Below are 25,497 nucleotides of genomic sequence, written 5' to 3'. Positions count from 1 at the left end.
TATTTATTTATTTATTCAGTGCATTTAGAGCTTTATAAAGGTCTTATGTTGAATATTATTGTCTATCTTAACATGAAAGCATATAATTCGCCCAAAGAAAGTTTAAAATCTGATAAAAATAACTTTCAATGTGATCACCTTAGTTGTACCAATAATACACTAACAAAAAAGTCAAAAACCCAGGTGGGTTTTAAGATGGGTTTTTTCGGGTGGGTTTTTTCGGGCTGGGCCCACTTGGGCAAACCCTGCTGCCAACCGAATTGCAACGCACGTAAAAATTATCACATTGATATAAATCAACTTTCTGAACTTCATCATAACTTTAGAACATAGTTCTGATTTAACACGAAGTTTATATTTTATTTTCTATTGTCCCGAACCGATTTTGGCTCCCGAGTTGGAAACTCTGCAGTTCGAAAGCGAAGCAGAATTCGACTCATGTTTATAGGAACTTTTCTTCTGGTTTTGATGTCAGGATTCATCTCTCAAAATTTTCATTCTCCCTTTCAAATCGCCTTGTGTATAGTACCTAAATGCCCATAGGAAATATTTACATTTCAAGTACAAAAATCGAAATTTCAATAATTAATTGGGAATGTTAGGGGCTGCAGCCGCATGAGCGGTTAACGGATATTAAATACTTAGGTACTTCTCCAATACATGTAAAAAAAATCAGATTTTTAAAAGGTAGGGTTTTTGAGAAAATGGCGTCCAAACATGGCGTTTTAATGAAATTTTCAGCTTTTCATCATGCTGTAACGTGGGATATAATAATCAGAAACATAAATCCTTTACATCTTCAAGAGACCTTATGGAGTAGATTTCGATGCTAGAAGCAGATTGTTGATATTGCTCGTGAGGACAGAAAAAAATGTTTGAAGTTAGCAAAAATTTCACCAAAGTTGGCAACATTGCGAGTGAATTGCTCGATTCCTATTGGACCAATAGACGAATTTTGGTCCTCCAACGAAACATAAAACTTTATACTCTTTCCGCTATTGAGATTATGTTACTAAGTACATTCGTTTCTCTACAACAGAACTTTTAATTTGACATGTTTTTCAGTTTTTCGAGTAATCCGAGAGGGGGGCGGAAATTTTTTTTTCAGCAAAAAGAACCAATATAGGTCTAATAATATTGCATGTAGATCCCATATAAAAAAATAAATGAAATCTGAGACTATGATGGCGACCAATTGTGGTTTGCCTGGACGATTTGAAATGGAATCGGTCACCCACTGCCGCGCCTTCTCCGTACGGACGCACCCCTCACTATCGCTCGTACCCTCTGCTGCGCTCCTTCCCTGACTCGGTTAGATAGCATTTGTCCCTTTTAGTGGCCACCTAGCACAAGTTGGTTTGTGTTTTATGCACCATACGTCCATACTGTATTTCGAACAATAGTCACTACCAAGTGAGCCGGGATCACAACCTAGTATGTTAGGGGAGAAACTAAATTTTTTTTTTTTGGGGGGGGGGGTCGATTTTCGTGTGATCTGGCGACACACGTAACATTATCGTACAGCAAACATTTTTGCAAACATTATCGTACAGCAGTAATGCCGAGAAGCACTCCGTACATCTTACGTACCCCGACAACTAGTAAGCAGTTGTCTGAAGTATTGTAAGTCCGTGTGACTTCAAATAGAGCTTGTGTATTCCGTGCCTTTACACTACGCCACTCGCTTGCCTTTGCCCTCTCAGCTCTTGCACCTCCCTGTGTGTTATGTAATAAATATTCTTGTCCAGCATGTTTTGCGCAATGGTAATTGCTAACATAATAAGTTTATTTAAAGCATCAAGAGGTTTGTTTGACCAGAGATGAAAGCTATTTTGCAGTCATATTTGGTATGCTGAGCAGTTCTTAATTTGTACGAAATGATTAACTCCGACCATATTATGTGAAGTATCAAGTACCGGAATAAATACTTTAAAGATGGGTCAATACATATGCTTGGTATCAATGAGGGTTGCTTCACCATTTTTAATTTAAAGATTTTTTTATACTATTGCCATATACATTTAAAGCACAAAACTGGTTTTTGAAAATTTAAACTCAGCCAGTTTGAGTCGCAGTAATTTTTGTTGAGCACTGGGTGCCAATAAGTGACTGCAAACATTATCGTAATGATTAAATCCGTCCACGTCATGTGAAGTTTCAAGTACCGGAATAAAAGGTTTAAAAATGAGTTAGGACGTATAAATCTTGGACTGAGTATTCAAAAACATTCGAGCAAACACGTTATCATTTTTTAGAAATTTTTCCAATATTTGATGTATGATACATGAAACAAACATCTTTATATATATATATATATATATATATATATATATATATATATATACACAGACGTGTGCAAATTATTAGACTAAAATTTGAAAAATGAAGAAACTTAAATACAATCTTAAATAAATCATGTATTGCTGCGTTCTGTCACCATTTTACAACCTAGTAGTATTTGGTATGCATTCGTTTTGATTTCAGTACTATACGCTTTGGTATACTTTTTATTAGCTTTACACAATTATTTTTCACTTCCTCATCGCGATCCCATATTTCGGTAAGTGTTGCGATGAGATCAATCTTCGTGGTTATCCTTTCTCTCTTTACTTTCTTCTTAGCAATAACCCGCAAGTTTTCCATAGGGCTTAAGTCGCGACTTTTTTCTGGCCATGGAAGAACCTGAATATAATTTTCCCTCAGAAAATTAGCTACAGTCCTTGCTTTATGGCATGGGACACCATCATACATAAAAACAAAGTTCCCCATCCGGAAACCATTCCTTCATTTGTGGGATAAGTCTGGTCTCTAGCACTTTTTGATATTGTTTTTGATTCATCATTTCTTTGTCGAGATATAGTATACCAGGACTACACATTGACATAAAGCTCCTGGACCATAACTGACGTTGGGTGCTTCACTGTTTGGGATACACAGTTTGAAAGAAAATGTTTCATCTGACGTTCTGCGAACATTTGCCTGCTTTCCTTCCTTATGGAAAACATTGATTCACCAGAGAAATATATCTGGAAATATTCTAATGTATTTCAGAATATTTGTTTTAAATTTTATCACAATATCATACACCAAACATCATATTAAGAGGAGTAACTGCTCCCGTAAACCCTTGTACAATAAAGTTAAAAATTATTCAAATGTACCACAACACCCCAAAGATGCCCAAATTGAGAAAATATACAGGATAAATATGTAATGCTTGGTACCTTATCTTGCTCCAGATCTATTTTTCATTTCCTTTACCAATTTCAACCTCTTCTTTGCCATTGTTGGGGTTAACTTCGCCTTTCTCCAGAGATCTTCGCGTTGGTAAGCCCGCTGCACATAATCGCTTTCTCACTGTAGACGGAGATATATCACTTACGTACGCCTTTAACTGATTTGAAAAATCCTTGCTTGTAGCTCTTCTATTTGATTTGGCCATCTGTAGTAGTTTCCTTTGAGCACGAGGGCTGATTTTCGGTTTACGCCCACGTTTACTTGTGCGGTTTTGCGTGTATGACTCACCGAGCTTCAAGGTTCGACTTATTCGACTGTTTTTTCAGCTAGCTATTTCTTGCTATATGTAACGTTTCTCTTTCACAAGACATTCAGTCAAGGAAATTTTACGTGACGATAAGTCTTTGGTTTTGCCCATAATTGTCACTTTCACTAAACCTCCAAATACAGAACAAAATAAATTTTAATACATTCTTTTTCTACACACCTTCAGTTAAAATAACACTTAGAAAAGCAAATATTCATGTGGTGCCTTCCATCTCAATTCAGACAGACCATGTACCATCACCATCTCAGATATTGTTGAAACTTTTTTTTATAGCAACTAGACATGTTTTTAAGAGACCCATATTTTTTTGTTTTATCGAAGTAATGGGCCATCAAGGACGGGGAGTACAATTTATGAATTGTAAAAGACATGGAAAATGGTCAACTTCGGAGCCCCACCATTCAGCTATGGAGACAGGTAGAGTTATAATTCTTGCTGTGGTATGTACATAGGGATATAAATAAACTATATTTTATTGTAGTTCGGTTTGCACATGCGTACCTTTTTGTACATTAATTTACAAATGAATGTTAATTTATCTGAAAAGTCGAAGTTTGCGAATTTTTTTCGAGTACTTCCGGTTCGAATTTTAAAATTCTGTTTTCACGGTTGGTAAGACCTAGTTACCCGCTTTCCGAAAAAAAAATTGTATCGCTTCTATGTGCAACCGTTTTGTCGCAAAAAATTCGAGAAATTTAAAATTTTCAAAAATTGCCATTTTTGGGCTCCATTTTCTCGAAAACACCATCTTTTAAAATTCCGAAATTTTGTCAGATGGTTTAGCTTTACATGAATAACAAACGCACCAAATACCATTCTCGACCAATGCTTCATGAATTAACTACAGCCTTTTGAAGTTAGCGAAATTTCGTTAACTGTGATGTCACAGTTAGCAACACTGGAAACAATAAAAATGCAATGATTTGATGATGTTTGTGGTTCACATTAATTAAATGAAGAATAAAAGGTTTTTTTGACTGGTTTTTTTATTATTTTGATCAAAAAAGCTCCCTGGAATTGTAAAATGAGCCTCCCCCTTACTCGTCCGTTTTCTTAAACCGAAGTAATGTGAAATGGAAATTATGATTACGAAACACACACATTTTAAGTTTACTTAAAATGGCTATCCAATAAATTCTGATGATCTATAAAAAGCCTGAACTATTACCTCAATGATGACTTGGAATGATCCAGACAAAGTCTCAAGTGCGATGTCATTACAGTGATCGAAAAAGGACAAAAAATAAAAAAAAAAATCGAAACATTTTCTTACGCGTTCCATCAAAGAAATTTACGGACTTTCTTTTAAACACAACAATCTCAGCGTAAGAATGGGTTACTCGGAATCTTATAGTATTCGACTAGAGTGGGTCAGTCCGCAACCTGTGAGGGAAGAGAGAGAGAGAGAGTGTATATATATATATATATATATATATATATATTGTGCAAATTTTAAGTTACCTGCTACTGCGTTGCAACAAATCAAAGGTGCAACCTTGTGCAAATTTTAAGTTACCTGCTACTGCGTTGCAACAAATCAAAGGTGCAACCTGTATTGAAGCTGTCATGAGTGACCTATTTCCTTTAGTAGTATGATCTGCTGAAAATGACAGCTGTCTTCTTCAAGAATGTGGTGAATGTCCAGGAATGAAAGGAATAAGTGTGGAGTCTTTAATCCTGTTGAAAATGACAGTGTTACGTACGCCATATGGGAAAACAATGATCTCGTTAAAAAAAAAAAAAAAAATGTACCACTTTCCGTTTTCGTATCATACATTGTTGGTTTAACTGTAAGAATTGTAATTCATGACTACATCAAGAAAATCCAAAGAGAATTAATTGTTACCGAAAAGCATCGTATAAAATTTCAAGATTCAAATTCTATTTTACTTCATGTGGACTTCGTTGAAAACTGGACTGTTACTCTGCAAAGTGAAATTCAGAGTTATCACCGGAATATGGAACAACTGACAGTTTGTTGTAATAAGCGACGACAAGACACACGATTCGGCTCATGTACTCATATCCATAGACAAGATTCTAAAAATACTCGAAGAAAAGCGAAAATATAGGTTATAGAAAAAGGTTCGAATACGTGGAAATAAGTGTCTACAATTTCCCAAACCGTGTCAGTGACTTATGATGGTGCTGCATCCCACTTTGAAAATCGCTTTCAGATGTTCGAGATGCAGACAGCTCCGATAAAGCAGTGGTTTTGCAGTGAAACCAGCCATGTTAGGGTCTCTGCGACAGTATTGGGAAGGAGGGGGTTGGAAAGAATGTGTCAACGCGGCATAACCTTAGACAAAAACAGATACACAGTATTAAAACCGCAGAAGAATTCGTGAGTACAGTGCAAGTACAAACTTCGGGTATTACCCTCGTTTTGTTGCCTGAAACTGAATTCAACAACTTCCGGAAGAAAGAAAGAAAAAAAAGCAAGAATGGGAAAGTATGCGACCGGTAACTGGTATTCAACGAAGTCACCTTTGCCTTCCAGAAAATGGCGAAGTTTTTATGGCAGTAACGGGTCACCATAAAATAACTTCATGCTTCTTCCCCCAAAATCGAGCTTCTGCAATTCAAAGTGTAGATTTAAGAAGTCTGCAAAAAGGAACTTTTGTTACATACATATGCGCAAAGGCGCCGATTTCTCTAATTGGAAGGGGGGGGGGATTCAGATGCAGAAGGTATATATATGAGGATTTTAAGACAAATTGCATTCAAATTATGCCAAATATTGTATATTCATAAATACAATAGGGGGCCCACATCAGCTTTGGAGGGTCCGGTTCCCCCCCCCCCCCCAAGTTCGGCGCCCTTGCATATACTTATGAATTATGAATTACATACAGTTTAAGTGCTGTTTATGCTTCCGCATGGACTTTCAGCAGGGTACAGGTTTTCAGAAGAGCATAAGAGGAGTGAAAATAAGTGTTTTGTGATTATTGACAATGTGCTACGCAGGGGCGGATCCAGGAGGGACTTCTGGGAGGGGGGTGTAATACTGCTATTTAGAGCTACTTTTAAGAGCTCCAAACTCTGGAATGGGTTTTATTTACATATAAAATAAGAAAGTTTCTTCTGGGGGGACGATCGACTCCTTGGATTCACCTCTGGACGAGTTGTGAGTGTACTACTGCTATTAGCGAAGAAGACACCAAGCAAGCAAATGATTGGTCCATGTGAAAAAAAAAAAAAAAAAAAAAAACAGTGAAATTTTGCTTCCGAAGACCATTTTAAGTAAGTGAACTTAAAATTTGTGTATTTCGTAATCGTAATTTCCATCTCATATTACTTCGTTTTTAAAAAAACGGAGAAGAAGGGGGAGGCTCATTTTACTATTTCAGAGCGATTTTTTGATAAAAATAATAAAAAACCAGTCAGGAAAATCTTTTATTCTTCATTTAATTAATGTGAACCGCAAACATCATCAAATCATTGCATTTTTATTGTTTCCAGTGTTGCTAACTGTGACATCACAGTTAACGAAACTTCGCTAACTTCAAAAGGCTGTAGATAATTCATGAAGCATTGGTCGAGAATGGTATTTGGTGTGTTTATTACTCATGTAAAGTTAAAACATCTGACAAAATTTCAGAATTTTAAAAAGATGGTGTTTTCGAGAAAACGGCTTCCAAAAATGGCGATTTTTGAGAATTTTACAATTTCTCGAATTTTTTTGCGACAAAATGGTTGCACACAGAAGCGATACAAATTTTTTTTCGGAAAGCGGGTAACTAGGTTTTACCAACGTGAAAACAGAATTTTAAAATTCGAACCGGAAGTGCTCGAAAAAAAATTTGTAAACTTTGACTTTTCAGATGAATTAACGTTCATTTGTAAATTTATGTACAAAAAGGTGCGCATGCGCAAACCGAACTACAATAAAATATAGTTTATTTATATCTCTATGTACATACCACAGCAAGAATTATAACTCTACCTGTCTCCATAGCTGAATGGTGGGGCTCCGAAGTTGACCATTTTCAATGTCTTTTACAATTCATAAATTGTACTCCCCATCTTTGATGGCCCATTACTTGGCGGGAAAATTTTTTTCGACAAAACAAAAAAATATGGGTCTCTTAAAAACATGTCTAGTTGCTATAAAAAAATAGTTTCAACAATATCTGAGATGGTGATGGTAGTTTTTTTGCCTGAGTTGAAATGGAAGGCACCATGCGTTTTCCACCTAATACCCATTAAAATACCAAACTTAGTACGACGTGTATAGAAAGGACCAACTCCAGTTCATCTGCTAATGTAATTATACAGTGATGCAGTTTTTAACCACTATCGTCAGTTTCTTAGCACTGTTGCCAGCAATAATACTTTCTATTATCAAGGTACACATAAAGCCCAGAATATACTTTAAATTTAGAAAAATGTCAAGTGTACATAATCCAATTGGGCATAAAACAAAAATCCATCCAAAATCATGAAAAATCGACGTTTAGTCTAATAATTTGCACACGTCTGTATATTATTATTATTATTATTATTAGGTATTTGTCTTTCAGCAGGTCCTGAGACTAATGGGGATTTTTATTTTCAATTTTAGATTTTGGCCTGCAAATGTTTCTTCCACTTTTGTCGATCTTCAGCTTCCTCTTTTAACTCTCAATATTTTCTTCTATGTTTCAAATCATCAATCAGCTGTGTTCTTCTTCTTTCTATTCCTCGCTTCCCTTCCATCTTTCCTTCTATGGCGGTGTGAAGAAGACAATTTCTTCGCAAGATGTGTCCAATCCAATTGGCCTTTCTACAAAGGATGGTGGCTAGAAGTGTCCTCTTCTCTCCTATCCGTCTTAAAACATCCTCGTTTGTTGTTCTCTCTGTCCATTTTATCTTCTTCATCTTCCTCCAACACCACATTTCGAAGCTCTCTAAATATTTCTTCTCTAACTTTCGTAATGTTCAAGTCTCTGAACCATACTCGCCAATGCTCCATATATAGCACTTGACAAACTACTTCTTAAGTCCAATATTGAGCCTGCTAATTAAGAGTGATCTTTTCTTGTTGAATGCTTCTTTAGCTATGGCAATTCTTGACCTGATCTCCTTGGTGCATTAAGCATCTCTCGTCAAAATACTTCCCAGATAGTTGAAATTGTCGACCTCTTCAAATTCTCTTTGTTCTACTCTGATCCGTAAGGGCGTATTTCCACGGAATATTCTCATGACTTTCGACTTTTCGATGTTAATTTCCATTCCATACAGTTTTCCGGTGTCAGCTATTTTGTCAATCATCTCCTGTAGTCGTTCTTCGGTTTTAGCTATTATAACCGTATAATCTGTATACCTAATCTTGTTAATGATTGCCCTCCAATCTTGAAATCTCCAATTCCTATTAATGCTTCCTTCATTAAACATTCACTGTAAATGTTAAATAATTGGGGCGACACACTACATCCTTGTCTGACTCCTCTTCCAATCTCCACACTATTGGTTTCTCCTTCATTCAAGCGCAGCTTCACTCGTTGTCCTATGTACAGGTTTCGAATGAGTCGTCGATCTCTCCAGTTCGTCCAATTGACTTGGTCGAAAGCTTTTCGCCAGTCGAAGAAGCACAAACACAACTCTTCCTTTACATCAAGAATTCTTTCTGATGTAATTCTCATCAATCCACTAGCATCTCTGGTGCCTTTTCCTTTCCGGAATCCAAATTGATCTTCTTCCAACCTCTCATCTATCTTACTTTTCAGCCGCCTGCTCAGTATGAGAGCAATGATCTTTCTAGTGTGCGAAATCAGGCTAATGGTTCTGTGATTGCTGCACTTCTTTGCTTGCTTTTTCTTGGGCAATACAATCATTGTAACATCAAGAAAATCCTTCAATCATTGTAACATCAAGAAAATCCTTTGGCCATTCTCCACTCAGGTAGATCTTGTTAATAAGTGAAGTCAATACTTTCAATGCATTGTCTCCTAATTCCGTGAGCAAATCTACTGGTATATCGTCGTCTCCAGTGGCCTTTTTCCTTCGCATGTCTTTGGTTGCTTGTACTACTTCACTTTTCAATATACTGGGTCCTTTTTCATCATCATCCACCTATTCCTGTGCATCAGTATCATTCGGGTGACTCTTCTGATCATACAGATCTTTTATGTATTCCTCCCAAGTTCTAAGGATTCCTATTGGTCAGTGGTTACATTACCTTCTTGATCTTCGATGCTGAACGTTCGTATACTTTTATTAGCTTTCCCTCCTAACTCTTGTGCTTTCTGGTACATCAGATCATATCTGCCGCGCCGTTGAAGCTCCATTATTTCTTCACATATCTGCTTCATGTACATTTCTTTGGCTTTGTTTCTCTTCTCAATTCATTATCCAGCCTTCTGTATTCATTGATGTCTGTGTTTTTTGCCCTTTGCGTTCTTCCATCTTCTTAAGCATTGCTTCAGTTATCCATGGTTTTCTCGGTGCTCTTTCCATCCTGCCAATGCTATTGCAGAGTGTGTCAAGTAGAATCTGTGTAACTTTTTTCTAACTATCCTCTATATTGTCAACCACATCGCCCATTGCACAGAACTTTTCTTCAATCTCTTCTTTCACATCATCGTCGATATTTCTTAATCGCTCTAAGTTCCATTTTCGATTTCCTCCCATTTTTCTTGAGCGCCTTTAACCAGGTTTGCACTTCCGCCACCAGTAGATTGTGATCCGAATCAATGTCCGCTCCTGGCAGTCTGTTCACGTCTCGTACACTATTCCTGAAACGTTGCTTCACAAGAATGTAGCTTTTCTAATTTCCTGGACTTTTCCACGTGTACAACTTGGTTTTTCTTTTCTTAAACCACGTATTCATCACCACCATATCATGTTGCCTACAGAAGTCGATAAGAATTTGACCTCGTTCGTTCTTGTACCTATTCCAAATGGTCCCACTACCTTATTCGCAGCTCCTTCTCCTACTACGCTGTTGAAGTCTCAAATGTTCCAGGCCGCTTCCTTCCCCATTTCCCTGGACTAGCTGAACATGTGCTCTCTACACAGCGCATCATTCGCATATGAGCATTAATCTCCTTCTCATTCCCCACAACATATGTACATGACCCTTTACAGACACAAGTGAAAGATGTCTTGATAAAAAATCGGCAAGGGGTATCACAAAGGAGAGAGTTTATTTTTTCTCAATATCTTACACCATTTGCAAGATTTGAGCCTACTTCCGGTTGGAGTTTCTAATTCATGTATGACCAGTGTTTTCTTTCTTCTTCCATGCAGTATGTAATAAGCAAATAAATTACATACACAATTGATTATAATGTCAGTTATATATGGTGTTCATTGGGCAAAACACTAAAAAAATAAAGATTTATCTTAGACTCGAGAAATGGTTATTCTTCCTTTTTCATTACTATTTGGCCATGAAACAAACGCCTGAGACATATACAACAATGTGGTGTTGGAATGTATAATGCATATGATATGATTTTTTTTTTTTTTTTTTTTTTAATTTCAACGCTTCCAGTGTAACCTAAAAAATGTAATAAAGAAACAATGGCCATGTTTTTTATTAAAATATTCAATTACAACTGGACAATCTACGCAAAATTTCCAATCGATTAGTGAAAACGTCATCTTTCTAGAGCCTGTAGTTTTCGAGATCTCATTGTCGAAAGGATTGACTACATACATATAAACGTCCTCAACATATAGTTTAAAAGAACTCGGAAGATGGAAGCACAATTCACATGCATTGATTTTAGAGAAGGCTTATTAAAATACAAAGGCTTTGAACAATAATTTCATATCATAAAATTTATGAAAAAGATATAGTTAACTAATTTAGACTATTTAAAGTACAAATACTTAAAATGTTTGTATCTGTTAAACGTAAAATCGCAATTCCGTAAATGAAAGATCTGAAAGCTACAGTTATAGGTTGGAGCTCAGGCGCTTGTAATTGCTATTGTAGCATTTTAATAGATAGATAGTGTGCTCGCCGAGGGACGTCATCTCTCAAACGTGACAAGTTTAACGTCTTAGATACCGGTAATGCCCAGAAATATAATTTATAATCCTAGTTCTATTTTTCTCGGAAATTTTCCACACATTAAACATGAACTAGGCATACTTCGGACAGAAACATTGTAGTAAACAACAAATAGTAGTGATGCATGCAGCAGGTTACAATTTTAGTTATTTCTTCATGCGTTGTGTTGAATTTTACAGTAACTGGGCAGAAATAGGACTTGTTAGTGCTTTCATAGCTGTTATAGATTTAAGTCTAAATCGTTTGATTAAGAAGAAAATAGGAATGTGATTCCGCGTAGCAATTCGGTTAGCATCTTGCGATATACTTGTTCCGGAGGATCGTATCAGAAGTTGGTGGTATCGAAGTGTTAGTCTAAAATTACACTACAACTTATTAAGAAGTAAATTCAATTTAATTTTAGTACATTTTAGTGGTGGTTTTAGGTAACATTTTTTGGAATGGGATCGCTGAAAATGAAAGTAGGAAGGATTATGTCACACCATGTTACGGCATTGTGCATTCGTTAGTTCCTTTATAGTATTATTTCTTCTTCTTACCTTTCTGCTTTTATTTTTGGTGATAACTGGTCACTATTGGCATTTATTAACTTAGGGACTATGCCAACTAAAGAAATTTGCCGAAGTGTCCTAACTAAACAGCAGTTGATACTACTTGTCCTTTCTGGCAGCTCGCTGCGTGCACGTGGTGCTCAGTGCTGTGTTGCTAGCTTTTGCGTCGGGTTAGTGCAGTCAAATTACCAAAAAGTAAGGAACCAATTAATAACAAGCTGAAAATTGGTACAGATGTTCGGAATGATATTCTAAACAACATATTATAAGTCCCTGTAGTCCTAAGTGACTTTCTCCGCCATATTGGAAAATGGCCGCCGGAAGTGTCAAATGAACAATACCCAGATAAAAATAGCAATATCTTCGCTATGGTTGAACACAAAGAGATAAACTTAGTGTCATTTTATAGAACATAGATAACACAATATTTTTTATGGAGAAACAATTTTTCATAAAACTCATACTTTTAGAAATATTAAGCTCTAAATTCTAAAATTCCGAAAACTGCCGTCGAACTGATTTAAAATTTTATTGAACTTAGGAAGTAATTATTAATAAATTAAAATTTGACATAGATGTCGGTAAGGATTATTTAAGTGACATACTAAAATCCCACTGCTCTTCGTTCTCCATATTGGAAAATGTCCGAAGTAATTGGAAGTTAATATTTTGTTAAGTGAAATACAAAATCTGGACCGGGCTAAATATTTTCGAAACTGCAAATGCAGTCGATCTAAACTCAATTGGGATCAATGTTGGTGGGAGAGAGGAAACATTATGACGTGTTTAAGGTTTGTCGTCGCCATCTTGGAACCAACTTGTTTATTTTAAATGGCAACATGGTCGTGTGATATTAAACAACATCTTCGTTCGAAGAAAAACCCAACGGCAAGGTTATTTTTCCAAACCCTACAACGGTTTCGAAGTTGTAAATAGATTTAGGATATGCTATGTCTGAAATGCTGTGAAATGTGCTGTGCGAAGGATATTAGTGGTAAAGGGAAGGATATTAGTAGTTTCGAATTGAAGGATAAATTAGAAAACAAACTTTCTAACATCTTACATTACGTATTATTTAATAACATGGAAGAGAGAGAGAGAGACTTAACATAAATAAGACAATTACAATCACATGACATATTCAGCATGTCCACCCTTCTGTTCTATGCACATCCTTAACCGTGCGACCCAGTGTTTATGCACTTGCGAGGCATAGTTGGTGATATTTGTTCACAGGCTGTAATGGTTCTCCTTTACAGGTACCCAATGTAATTTAAAGTATCCCCAAAGATAGAAATTCAACGGAATTAATTCGGGGGATCTTGGTAGCCATTCAAGTAGTCCATACCGATATATCCAGCAACTGGGAGAGTGTTCATTGAGCCATTGATTTCATTGCGACCATAATGCGGCGGTGCCCCATCTTTTTGCCAATATTGATGAAATCATCCTTCCTCATTCAACAAAAGTGGTACAACAGTGTTTGCAAGCATATCTCAATATTGTGAAGCATCCAAGGTCCTATCAATAAAATCAGGTCCAATAGCTCCCATCAATGAAAACAGCTGTAATAAGTTTTTCGCCTCATATTCCGCACCACACCATTAACTTAACTACACCTTGCATCTTCGATGCATCTATCTAATTAAGATTTGTATTAGTCCAGTAATGGACATTTTTCCCAGTATCGAGAAATTCTACGGTAAAATTTTATTTAAATCTGCATCGGGTTTCAAGCTGTGAATGGCTTTAGAAATTTTTATTTTTTTTTTTTTTTTTTTTTTTTTTTTTTTATGTGTGGAACATTGTATAAAAGGGAACCGTCTGTCTTGTTACTTTTTTCTTGTAGGTAAGACAGGATGCTAACTCGAGAAAAAAGAATCGAAATAATGCTTTTGGATGGAGGACGCAGTTCAGCAATAATAACAACTGTCTTCAAAGAGCGGCATCTTAATCGCGAGCTGGTGACAGACAGTGCTGTACGAAAACTAATCCGCAAATTCATGGCAAAGGGAAATGTTGATAATTTACCTAGATTAGGACGACCACGAAATGCAACTGATCCATAACATCAGCAGTTGTGTTGGGTGTATTGGTGAGTAGTCCTACGAAGAGGGTGCGACGTCTATCAAGTGAACATAATGTTAGTGTCAAAAGTGTTCAAAGAATATTAAAAAGGGAAAAGTGGCACTCTTAAAAATTACAGTTGAAACAAAAACTGTCAGAGAATGATTCTGATCTATGAAGATTTGTGAGTAGGTGTTGCCCCAGATAGCTCATGACCCAGTATGTCCTCATAACATTGTTTTTAATGATGAGGCAAATTTCTATGTAACAGGTGGGATTAACAACCAAAATGTCCGGTAATGGGCTAATACAAATCTTAACTGGATATATACATCAAAGATGCAAGGTGTAGGTAAGGTAATGGTGTGGTGTGGAATAAGGGATGAAAAACTTATTTGAGCTGTTTTCATTGATGGGACCTTGGATGTTGCACAATATGAAGATATGCTTGAAAACACTGTCACGCCACTTTTGTTGAACGAGGGAGGGTGATTTCATCAATATTGGCAACAGGGTTGGCTGGTTTAAACCAGCTGGTTTTTTTTTTTTTTTTTTCTTTTTTTCAAAAAAACCAACTGGTTTAAACCGAACGAAAAATGCTTTAAATCGTGTGAACTTCATGGTGATGTCTCTACATATGAAACCATCTGCATTACGTTTATGTACTTTTCACCTTTTAATCAAGGGGTCCCGTGTTCAATTCTCGGTCGAACCACAACCCATCTTTCAAGTGTAAACCAAGTTCGCTTCGAGGTGTCCCTTTAAGCGAAAGTCTTCTCCGTGATAAACTTGGTATTTCATAAGGATGTAAGCCTAAACATACGACGAAACCAAATTATATATTTCTACTTGAATGAATACATGTTGTTTTATAAAAAAGCCAAGATTGCTTAAATATATTGATAGAAATTGGCACAATTTATCAACTGCCTGCGTAGCTTCCAACATCAGCTTGGATTTGACTTGGTTTTAATTTTATTGAATGATATCTAACTAACTAACTAACTAACTCTATGGCCTATGGAACCCGGAGGTTCAGTGCCGCGTTCACAAAAGCTCTCCACTGACTTCTATCCTTAGCTAATTGCATCCAGTTTCTACTTTGTATTCCTATCTCTGCGAGATCCATCTTAATATTGTCCTCCCATCTGCGCCTAGGTCTTCCTAATGGTCGTTTTCCTATGGGTCTACCAGTCAAGACTTTGAAAGCGTTTCTACTTTCTTCCATTCTAGCTACATGACCTGCCCACCTAAGCCTCCTAGACTTGACGACCCTAACAATGTTGGGTAAACCGTATAAACTATGTAGTTCCTCGTTATGAAGCTTCCGCCATTCCCCATTCTCGTTCCTCTTGGGTCCGAATATTCTTCTCAGGATCCTGTTCTCAAATACTTTCAGTCTATGTTCTTCCCTCAGAGTAAGCGACCATGTTTCACACCCATACAGAACAACAGGCATGATTATCGTTTTATATATTTTAAGCTTCAAATTCCTCGACAGAATTCGCGACGACAAGAGATTTTGAACCGAATAGTAACACGAATTCCCTGCTTTTAGTCGACATTTAATTTCTTCGTGAATATGATTTTCGTCTGTTAATATTGATCCTAAATATTTGAAACTATCCACTTTATCAAAAGCATTATTTAATATTTTAACGCCTCCACAATTTGCCGTATTACGGTCCCGACGCACTTCCATGTATTTAGTTTTCTCTGCATTTACTTCCAAACCCATGTCCCTGCAAGCGTTTAATAAGATCTCTGCATTTATTTCTACTGTTCTCCTATCATCCCCTATTAAATTTACATCATCAGCATATGCCATAACCTGGTGAATGCCGTTCAACTCTAGGCCCTGGTTACTATCTTTGATTTTCCTTATGGCGTATTCCAGCACAAAGTTAAATAATAATGGCGACAACGCATCTCCTTGTTTCAGGCCATTTTCGACGTGGAAGCTCGTGGACAAAAATTTTCCTACCCGGACTTTACTTTGGGATTCACTTAAACATATCTTAATTAATCTAATTAGCTTTCTCGGTATTCCAAGTTCTGTAAGAACGTTGTATAATGTTTCTCTCCTAACCGAGTCGTAAGCCTTTCTAAAATCAATAAATAGTTGATGTACCGGGGTATTGTATTCCCACTTCTTTTCGAGTATTTGGCGAATGGTAAATATTTGGTCGATAGTTGATCGATTTCGTCGAAATCCGCACTGATAATCTCCAATAATTTCATCTGCGTATGGGGTCAATCTTGCTAACAGAATATTTGAAAGGATTTTATAGGATGTTGACAGAAGAGAAATGCCTCGATAATTATTACAGTCAGTTTTGTCGCCTTTCTTGTGAATTGGAACAATGATTGATTCTTTCCACTCTTGTGGCAATTCTTCCTTGTTCCAGATAAGGAGAATGAGTTTGTGTATCTTGTTCCACAATTTTTCGCCTCCAGCTAAAATTAACTCAGCCGGAATTTCATCTACACCCGGAGATTTGTGTTTCTTCAATTTCTTTATAGCGGCTTCCACTTCTATTCGATTGGGTTCTGGAATATACGGTTCTGCGGTGTGTATCTCCTTTTCTCCATGCACATTTGTTTTTGGCTGCGTGTTCAGCAAATCGTCAAAGAAATCTTTCCATCTATTTAAGAGGCTATCCGTATCGGTGAGAACTGTTCCGTCAGATTTCTTTAATATATAAGCACGAGGTTGATAGCCTTTCTTAAATTCGCTGATCCCCTTATACATGTCCCGAATATTTTTATTTTTACTATTATCTTCAAGTTCCTTAATTTTAGCTTTCAAAAAATCCCGTTTCTTTGTTCTAAAAGTTTTGGAAGTTTCCCGCCTGATATCTGCGAAATTTTGTGTAGTTATTTCATTCGGATTTTGTAGCCAACGTAATTTTGCCTGTTTTCTCTTCTCTGCTAGTTTAATGCATTCTTGGTCGAACCATGGTTTGTTCCTACGTATTTTCGCGTGTCCCAATTTTTCTATTGCTGAACTTTTAATGCTATCTCTAATTTCAATCCAAGTATCCTCAACACTAGTGCACTCCGAGTCTTCTAAAACCGCGAATCTATTCGAAACTTCAATCTGGTATTCCTCTCTTACCTGGCTCTCTTCTAATTTCTTTAAATTAAATCTCTCCGTTTTTGGACATTGAATATTACCTTTATTCAACGATAATCTCTCCCGTATTATCGCTACTACCAGGTAGTGATCAGTGTCACAATCAGCCCCTCTAAACGACCGGACGTCAATTATGCTAGATTGTCTTCTTCTATCTACTAAAACGTGATCAATTTGGTTATGTGTTTTTCCGTCTGGTGATGTCCAAGTGTATTTATGAACGTCGCGATGTGGGAATTTTGTACTCTTCACGATTAGGTTTTTGGATGTTGCAAAGTTCACGAGTCTAACACCGTTGTCATTACTTTCCTTATGCAAACTTTCGTCCCCTATAATCGGTTTGAAAATATCCTCTCGTCCTACCTTCGCATTGAAATCCCCTAATAGAATCTTCATATGGTATCGCGGGAGTTGGTCAAATATCCGTTCCACTTCTTCGTAAAAACTATCTTTTATATCGTCACCCTTATCTTCAGTTGGAGCATGTATATTTAAAACAATAATGTCACACCACCGTCCCTTAAGAGTAATAAAAGAAAGTCTGTCAGTAACAAATTCAACCCGTTTAATTGCTGGTAATATTCGTTTGTGAACGAAAAACCCTGTTCCTAACTGGTGATTTTTATTTCCTTCCCCGTAAAAGAACGTAAAATTTCCGGAATTCTCAGATCCATTTCCTTCCCACCTAACTTCCTGAACTCCTACTAAGTCCATCCTGTATTTCTCTAACTCACTCGTTACAGATTTTAACGCGCCTGCCCTATAAAGACTTCTAATATTCCATGTTCCAAATCTCATGTCCATTTTCTTTTGCTGATGTCGTGCCAAGTTATCAGTCCTTGTCCGAGGCTTTTGTGAATGTTTCTGAACAAGTACCTTTTTTTTACAGGATGAGGGTGTTAGCCTTACCCAAACCCCCAAGCTGGAGGACCACTCCTAGTCGTCTGTCCGCGACTGCTTATTCAGTATATTCGCAGCTAACCTCTATATCTAGAGGCCTTCTCCTCGATCCGCAACCTGAGGACGCGCCATGCCGTGGTGACAGGAACCCACGTTACACGGATTGAATGATATCTACATACCAAATTTGTAATTTAATACCTCAGTTTTAGCGTAGTGATTATGATACGTTGACCTTAAAATTTTACATACAAATACATTTAAAGTAATAACAGGACTTTCCCAATGGCTAAGGCGGGAGTTTCCCGATTTATATATAATTGTATAATGTTTTTACTTGTGTAACTGTTTATCTTTTTGTACTTCTGGAATGACTCTTGACAATTATATTAACAACTAGGCCTATGTAAAGATCAGTACAACGTATTTTTATCAGGAGTCCTTCGTGAGTGAGTCAGCAATCGCATTTGTGACCAATTAGTCCCGGTTTCGTGTCGAAATGGACAATATTTCTTGGATGAAGCCGAGAAGCGGTTTGGATTCCGTTTTAAGCTTATGTGTCCCCTTCCAGCATAACCTTGTTGTTGCATACTAACACCAAGGCGAAACAAACTAATTTCTGTCCATATCTAATATAAATACATAGATAAATTATTTAAACAAAAAAAAACAAAAAAAACGAGTTTAAACCAAAAAAACTTTTTTTTTTTTTCATTTTTTCAATAAAAATCATGGTTTATGCCAACCCTGATTGGCAATAAGATGGAGCACCACCGCATTATGATCATAATGTAATCGATGGTTCAATGGACACTCTCCCGGTTGCTGGATATATTGGTATGGACAACTGGAGTGGCCAGCAAGATCCTCCGAAGTAACTCTGTTTGATTTCTGTCTTTGGGGACACTTTAAAGCTATTTTCTACGAGTGTAATATTAATGACATTGGCTACGTGAAAAGGAGAATCATTACGGCCTGTGAACAAATATGCTTCGCAGAGTGTACGAACACTGGGTCGCACGGTTAAGGATGTGCATAGAATAGAACGGTGGACATGTTGAACATGTCATATGATTGTATTTGTCATATGTGTGCTAGCTCTCTCTTTTCCTGGTTATTAAAGAATACGTAATGTGAGATGTTACAAAGCTTCTTTTTTTTTTTTTTTTTTAACTTTATTCTTTAATTCGAAACTTCTCATAGCATTTCAAACATAGCATCTCCTAAATCTATTTACAACTTCGAAACCGTTGTAGGGTTTGGAAAAATAACCTTGCCGTTGGGTTTTTCTTCGAACGAAGATGTTGTTTAATGTCACACGACCATGTTGCCATTTAAAATAAACAAGTTGGTTCCAAGATGGCGACGACAAACCTTAAACACGTCATAATGTTTCCTCTCTCCCACCAACATTGATCCCAATTGAGTTTAGATCGACTGCATTTGCAGTTTCGAAAATATTTAGCCCGGTCCAGATTTTGTATTTCACTTAACAAAATATTAACTTTCAATTACTTCGGACATTTGGACATTTTTCAATATGGCAAACGAAGAAATAGTGAGTTTTTAGTATGTCATTTAAATAATCTTTACCAGCATTTATGTTAAATTTTAATTTATTAATAATTACTTCCTAAGTTCAATAAAATTTTAAATCAGTTCGACGGCAGTTTTCGGAATTTTAGAATTTAGAGCTTAATATTTCTAAAAGTATGTGTTTTATGAAAAATTGTTTCTCCATAAAAAATATTGTGTTATCTATGTTCTATAAAATGACACTAAGTTTGTCTCTTTGTGTTCAACCATAGCGAAGTTATTGCTATTTTTATCTGGGTATTGTTCATTTGACACTTCCAGCGGTCATTTTCCAATATAGCGGCGAAGGTCACTTCGGATTTCAGGGGACTTATAATATGCTGTTTAGAACATCATTCCCAACATCTGTACCAATTTTCAGCTAGTTACTAATTTGTTCCTTACTTCATTAAAATTTGAGCTTCATTTACTGCACTAGGGTATTGAAACACGGAACTGCAAGTAAATCTCAGTTTTATAAAATTAAATGATGCAAAAAAGAACTAAAAACAATGCTCTCAGTAACTAGCAGATCCACTACTCAAGTTGACATTCGACTAAAACAATATGCATTTGTTGATATTCAAATCGGCAACGTGCAGAAAGGGTGGAATGTTTACCATTGCAGAGCGAGAGAAATGAGCTACTGTAATTGGCTGAACGGTTCTTATTGCCTGATTGTTATGACCACATGCAGAATGGAAAAAACAGTGGAAAACAACTGTCGAAAAGGACTAGTTGTATAAAATAAAGTTTAAGCAATTCAACCAGTGATTTTTAAAATAAAGCTGATTATTACATTTACGATAAGAACCGTAAAGAATATTTGTTTATATTTTTAACTCTTCCTTGTATGTTATCTAAGGACAGATGTTTGCGTCTAAAAATCATGTGCATGAAATGTAGCAGATTATTATTTACAAAAATTGATCTTTAGGGATCATGGAAGTGACTGATTATTACATGTTTAACGATATCCTTGTATGTTATCTAAGGACAGATGTTTGAAATTTCATGCGTCTAAAAATCATGTGCATGAAATGTAGCAGATTATTATTTACAAAAATTGATCTTTAGGGATCATGGAAGTGACTGATTATTACATGTTTAACGATATCCTTTTCCTCCCAAAACTAAATAGAATTTTTTTATGCTTAAGGCTGATTTCTTCTACTCTGTGCCAATGGTAGAGTACAATCGTCATTATTAACTAGGGATAGACCCAACCGGTTTATATATATATATATATATATATATATATATATATATATATATATATAATATAGATAGATAGATAGATAGATAGATAGATAGATAGATACCGGAAACCTGTGTGTAGAAATTCGACGTTTCGTCTTTTGACATCAAACCGAATCGATTTTCAAAAACCAGATTTTGGCAGTTTTCGTTTTCAAAAACTATTTTCGGTATTTCTAAATAGCAGAAAACCGGTTTTTGTGCCCATTACTTATATTAGCATTATGATTAGTGATTATATGTGTACTAGATTTTCTTTTTATCTCGAACCTTTGATCAATGTTTGATTAGTTTCGGTTTTTCAACGGTAAGTCTCAATCGTTGTGAGTTAAATACTGATTTGTGTTTTTTGTTGTTTCTCAGGAAAATCAAGTTGTTATGAAATAATTGAATATGTAAAATGGCTTCGGCTGAAGGAGTTCAAGCCATGAAGGATATGCATGTAGAAGAGAAACGGCTTCACACTTTCAACAGTTGGCCGACAAATGCACCAGTGGATCCACACCGTATAGCAAAGGCTGGGTTCTTTAGCACCGGTAATGGCTTAGAAGTACAGTGTTTCGCTTGTGGTGGTCGAATTAGTACATGGAATTATGGCGATCAAGTTATGGCAAAACATAAAGATTTAAACTCAGATTGTCCTTTTGTAAGAGATTCGAAACAGTCTGGGAATGTTCCCATGATCACAAATAATTTACAAACTAGTCCTCTGTGCTCAATGGGAGGGGGTGACGCGAGTGGTCCAAGCTCTTCAAGAAGTTTTAGTGGTCCGTCATCCGTTTTGTCGGGCTCTGTAACTTCTTACAATCGAAATCCCTTGGTTAACAAGGCAGAATTGTATCATAGGGAAGAAGATAGACTGCGGTCATTTGAAAGTTGGCCAGTGTCGTTTATAAAACCGGAGGATTTAGCACGTGCCGGGTTCTATTACCTACAAGAAGAGGATAAAGTGCAATGCGCATTTTGTGGAGTTATAGTTGGGCGCTGGGAGGCTGGAGATGATCCTATTACAGAGCATAAGCGCCATTTTCCAAATTGTTGTTACCTTAACATGGTAGTGTTACCAGTGCCGCGTGATGTGGACATGAAAGACAGTGTACCTGCTCATGGAAGGACCTCATCGGTTAAACGTTCTGCGCCGGAAAGACGTAAGTTTATATTTTATTTGAATGTCTTTTAGTAATATAAAATTTTCGAATTTATATTATTACTCAGGTTTTGGAAGATAATGCGTTTCTTAATGGCCAAATTATCTTTTATTCATAAGCTTGAATAGTTAACATACGGTGGGAGTCCGAAAATAAGTTTCCCCACCAAAGGAAACAGCAGTGGTTGAAATTAAATCTTGTCCTAATCTCGCACCCAGTGACTTTTCCGGCTTTCAAGAAGACACTGGCGGCAGGCGCTTTTGAAGCAATGCTGAAGTTACAGAAGCTGTTCGACGCTTCTTCTGTATGCAGAGCCCTGAAATTTTCCTGGAAGGTATTTTGAAGCTTATAGACCGATATAACAAATGTGTACTAGGTACTTATGTGGAAAAATAAAGGCATGTCTGATCTTGAATGTCACATGCTATTTTTGGTCTTGCATCCCCACCTCTGTACACAGTCACGTGGTAAACTTATTTTCGGACTCTTCCTCGTATTTTAAGAATTGTCCTTTTAGAGCTTTCCAGGTATGTAGTACTACTATTGATATTTTTTAGGTTATTTTTCTTATGATATATTTTTTTTTTACTTATTTTTTTAGCCTTTCTGTTTTCTTTTTTAATTTTTATAGTATTTTTAAAAATAATTTGTTTCAATATCTTATTTTATCAAGAGTCTCATTTTGAACTTTTAATATACAACATATGTCGGTCATTATTGACCGTATCGTGGCGGGGACAAATAACCTCGTTACTGACACCTCATTGAAGTATATCAATCATTAAATTATTATTATGAGTTTCCTATTAAACAAGAAATTAAAAAAAAAAAAAAAAAAAAGTAAAAATAAAATTTCTGTGAATATTTACTGATTGAAGCTATAGGGTACATATTACATAAATATCGACAGGCCTACTTTTGTACCACGGAAAATATATTATTATTATTCGTGAATTATTTCGATCAGCCCTATGATATTCATGTAATCCATTACATCTGTTTATATCACTTGATATTTAATTAGTCATTGCACTCGATATTTAATTAGGCATTGTGAGCGAACTATCACTCATAATAACATTGGATTACTTTTATTTTATGGCGTTACTAGGGTTAGATGCTTAAACCTCTGGCATATTAATTACACAATCGTTGACTTCAATTTAAGGAATTCAAAAGATTTACTTACCCGTAGGTAAAAATGCAGGAAAGCTACCTTTTTTGGGATGGAGTTGTTTCCCTATAAACAAGCCCGTTTTTTAAATGAAATTTTAGCTTTTTTTGGCTTCTATGAATTTCTTAATGAAGATTCACTTCTGTTTGCTCTGTAGTGAATTCTACAATTCGGAAAAGTGCGTTTATAATATTTAATACTTTTGAGTCCTATGTTCAGTTGAGAGTCCCATGTTCTTGATTGGTTTTCAAACTGGCATTATATTGGTTGTAAAGTATCCAACTCATCACATCATGGGTGTTGTTTTGATTGCCTAACCATCGTATCAGGTGCTTGGAAATTATACATCGTGATATGTGCTTTACTGATTGTCTAAATTTAAACTAATAAGAAAAAAAAGTACCATAAACCAAGACACAGATACAAAACCCTTTTTTTATTTTGGTATAAATTTTTGTTTACATCATGTTGTCCGTTCGCGAGAAACACTTCATCCTGACCTTGAGGTATTCTACTAAAACCTAATATGAGTTCAATTTCCATAAAGCCATAAATAGCACTTCAGCTATGATGTTAATTAACACATTATTCACATAATTTCTTCTTTAATCTTACATTGTGTCAAAATGTTTGAAATAAGAAAGTTATGGATTGCATTCTAGTTTTAATTTTCTTAATAAATGTTGTATATTGTTATGATGAAGTATCAGTTTATTCTTAAATTTTAAATAATTTTGCTTTTATGTGCAGAGCCCTGAATTTGTACTCATTAATAATATCCACTGTAACGAGTACTACAGAAATGTTATCGCTAACACCAGTGGAGGCTCTTGCTTTGAATTTTAGATGGTGAACAATATATGACCTCGTTTCTTTAGCGATTTGTTCATGGTATATTTCTAACATGCAATGGAGAAGCTCATTTTATATGATGTTTGACGTACCCTTAAAAAAATTGTTGCGTTTTCCAAATGACTCTTGAGAGCGCTGTCAAGTTCAACGCTGAAATTAATTAATCCATTAAATTCGCATGGATTTGAAGAAGAGTCTGTTTCATCATGTCCTCATAAAGCCAGTTCGAAGACGCCACAAAACCGAATTGATAATTATATTGAGCACGTACCTGTTTTGCGTCACTTTTTGATTCTCAATGGACTGCCTATAACCAGCATCTAGTTGAGCAGCAATATTCACATTTCCCAACACAGTAACATTAAGAACGTGCTTTATATAAGCTGACGATTTTTTTTTTTTTTTTTTTTTTTTTTTTTTTTTTTTTTTTTTTTTTTTTTTGCAGATGCTGGACCATCTTCCCCCGCCCCGAACAACAAACACGGAAAACAAAACAAAGCATTTTTAATTTCACATCCACATAACCACTTATGCTGTTCATACAAGTTGAGATTAAACTTCCTTGTAAATGTTTGTTTTTGACTTCTAATTGCTTGCGTTATATTGAGAGTCGGAATCGGCCCTCTGATGTTTTTCACAGGTAACTTTGCTTCTAAAGTTCTTTTTGAAAACGACTCATTCAACAGAGACGTTACAGAATTCATTGTCATTTCACGTATATCAGGTACAGACACGTAATTATGCAATTATAGAACCATTCCAATGAACAACAAAGACCGGCACACGCACACACACAACACTACAAAGTACGAACAGATTCAACAATTTGATCGTGAACATACTCCCGTCTGACTTCAAATACATGATTTTTTCCGGTGTGATTTATTTTGCGCCAAAAGATACCATCCAAATACTCCCCATCAAAGACCTTTTAGTGAGAGGGGTGCTACCCCTATTTAAGCAGATAAAGGCGTGGGTGATAGTAGGCGGAAGAGGAAAGTGAAGAAAGACGAAGTGTTTCCTACATTGGACATTGGTCAGTCGAGTTGAGGACAGGGATTGCAGTCCCCTTTAAAATCTCACCCCTTCCCCCCATTAACCCTCTTTTTCTGAAAACTGTTCTCCAACTCTCTTATTCACCATTCTGAAAACGTTCTCTCTATGCTGCCAAATTTTTACTGATTCAAACACGAGTGTATTAACTATTGGCACCCTCAATTTGTCTTCACTCTTTACGTGGTCGCCTTTACTGTTTCCATAACTGCCTTGA

At 36.2% G+C, this 25,497-nt stretch overlaps 1 protein-coding gene across 1 annotated transcript in view; it reads left to right on the top strand.

The window, feature by feature from the left end:
* Window positions 1–25,497, top strand: part of LOC145663230 (death-associated inhibitor of apoptosis 2-like) — a 71,685-nt gene that overhangs the window by 4,875 nt on the left and 41,313 nt on the right. The window contains exon 2 of the mRNA XM_081729601.1: window positions 21,417–22,201. Within this exon, the coding sequence (XP_081585727.1) occupies window positions 21,454–22,201 (748 nt within the window). The 5' untranslated portion in view covers window positions 21,417–21,453. The remainder of the gene's footprint in view (window positions 1–21,416; window positions 22,202–25,497) is intronic.

The sequence above is a fragment of the Thermobia domestica genome, chromosome 1 (assembly GCF_964235325.1).
Source record: "Thermobia domestica chromosome 1, izTheDome1.hap1.1, whole genome shotgun sequence".
Classification (NCBI taxonomy): Eukaryota; Metazoa; Arthropoda; class Insecta; order Zygentoma; family Lepismatidae; genus Thermobia; species Thermobia domestica.
This window is presented reverse-complemented; position numbering and strand designations above follow the sequence as displayed.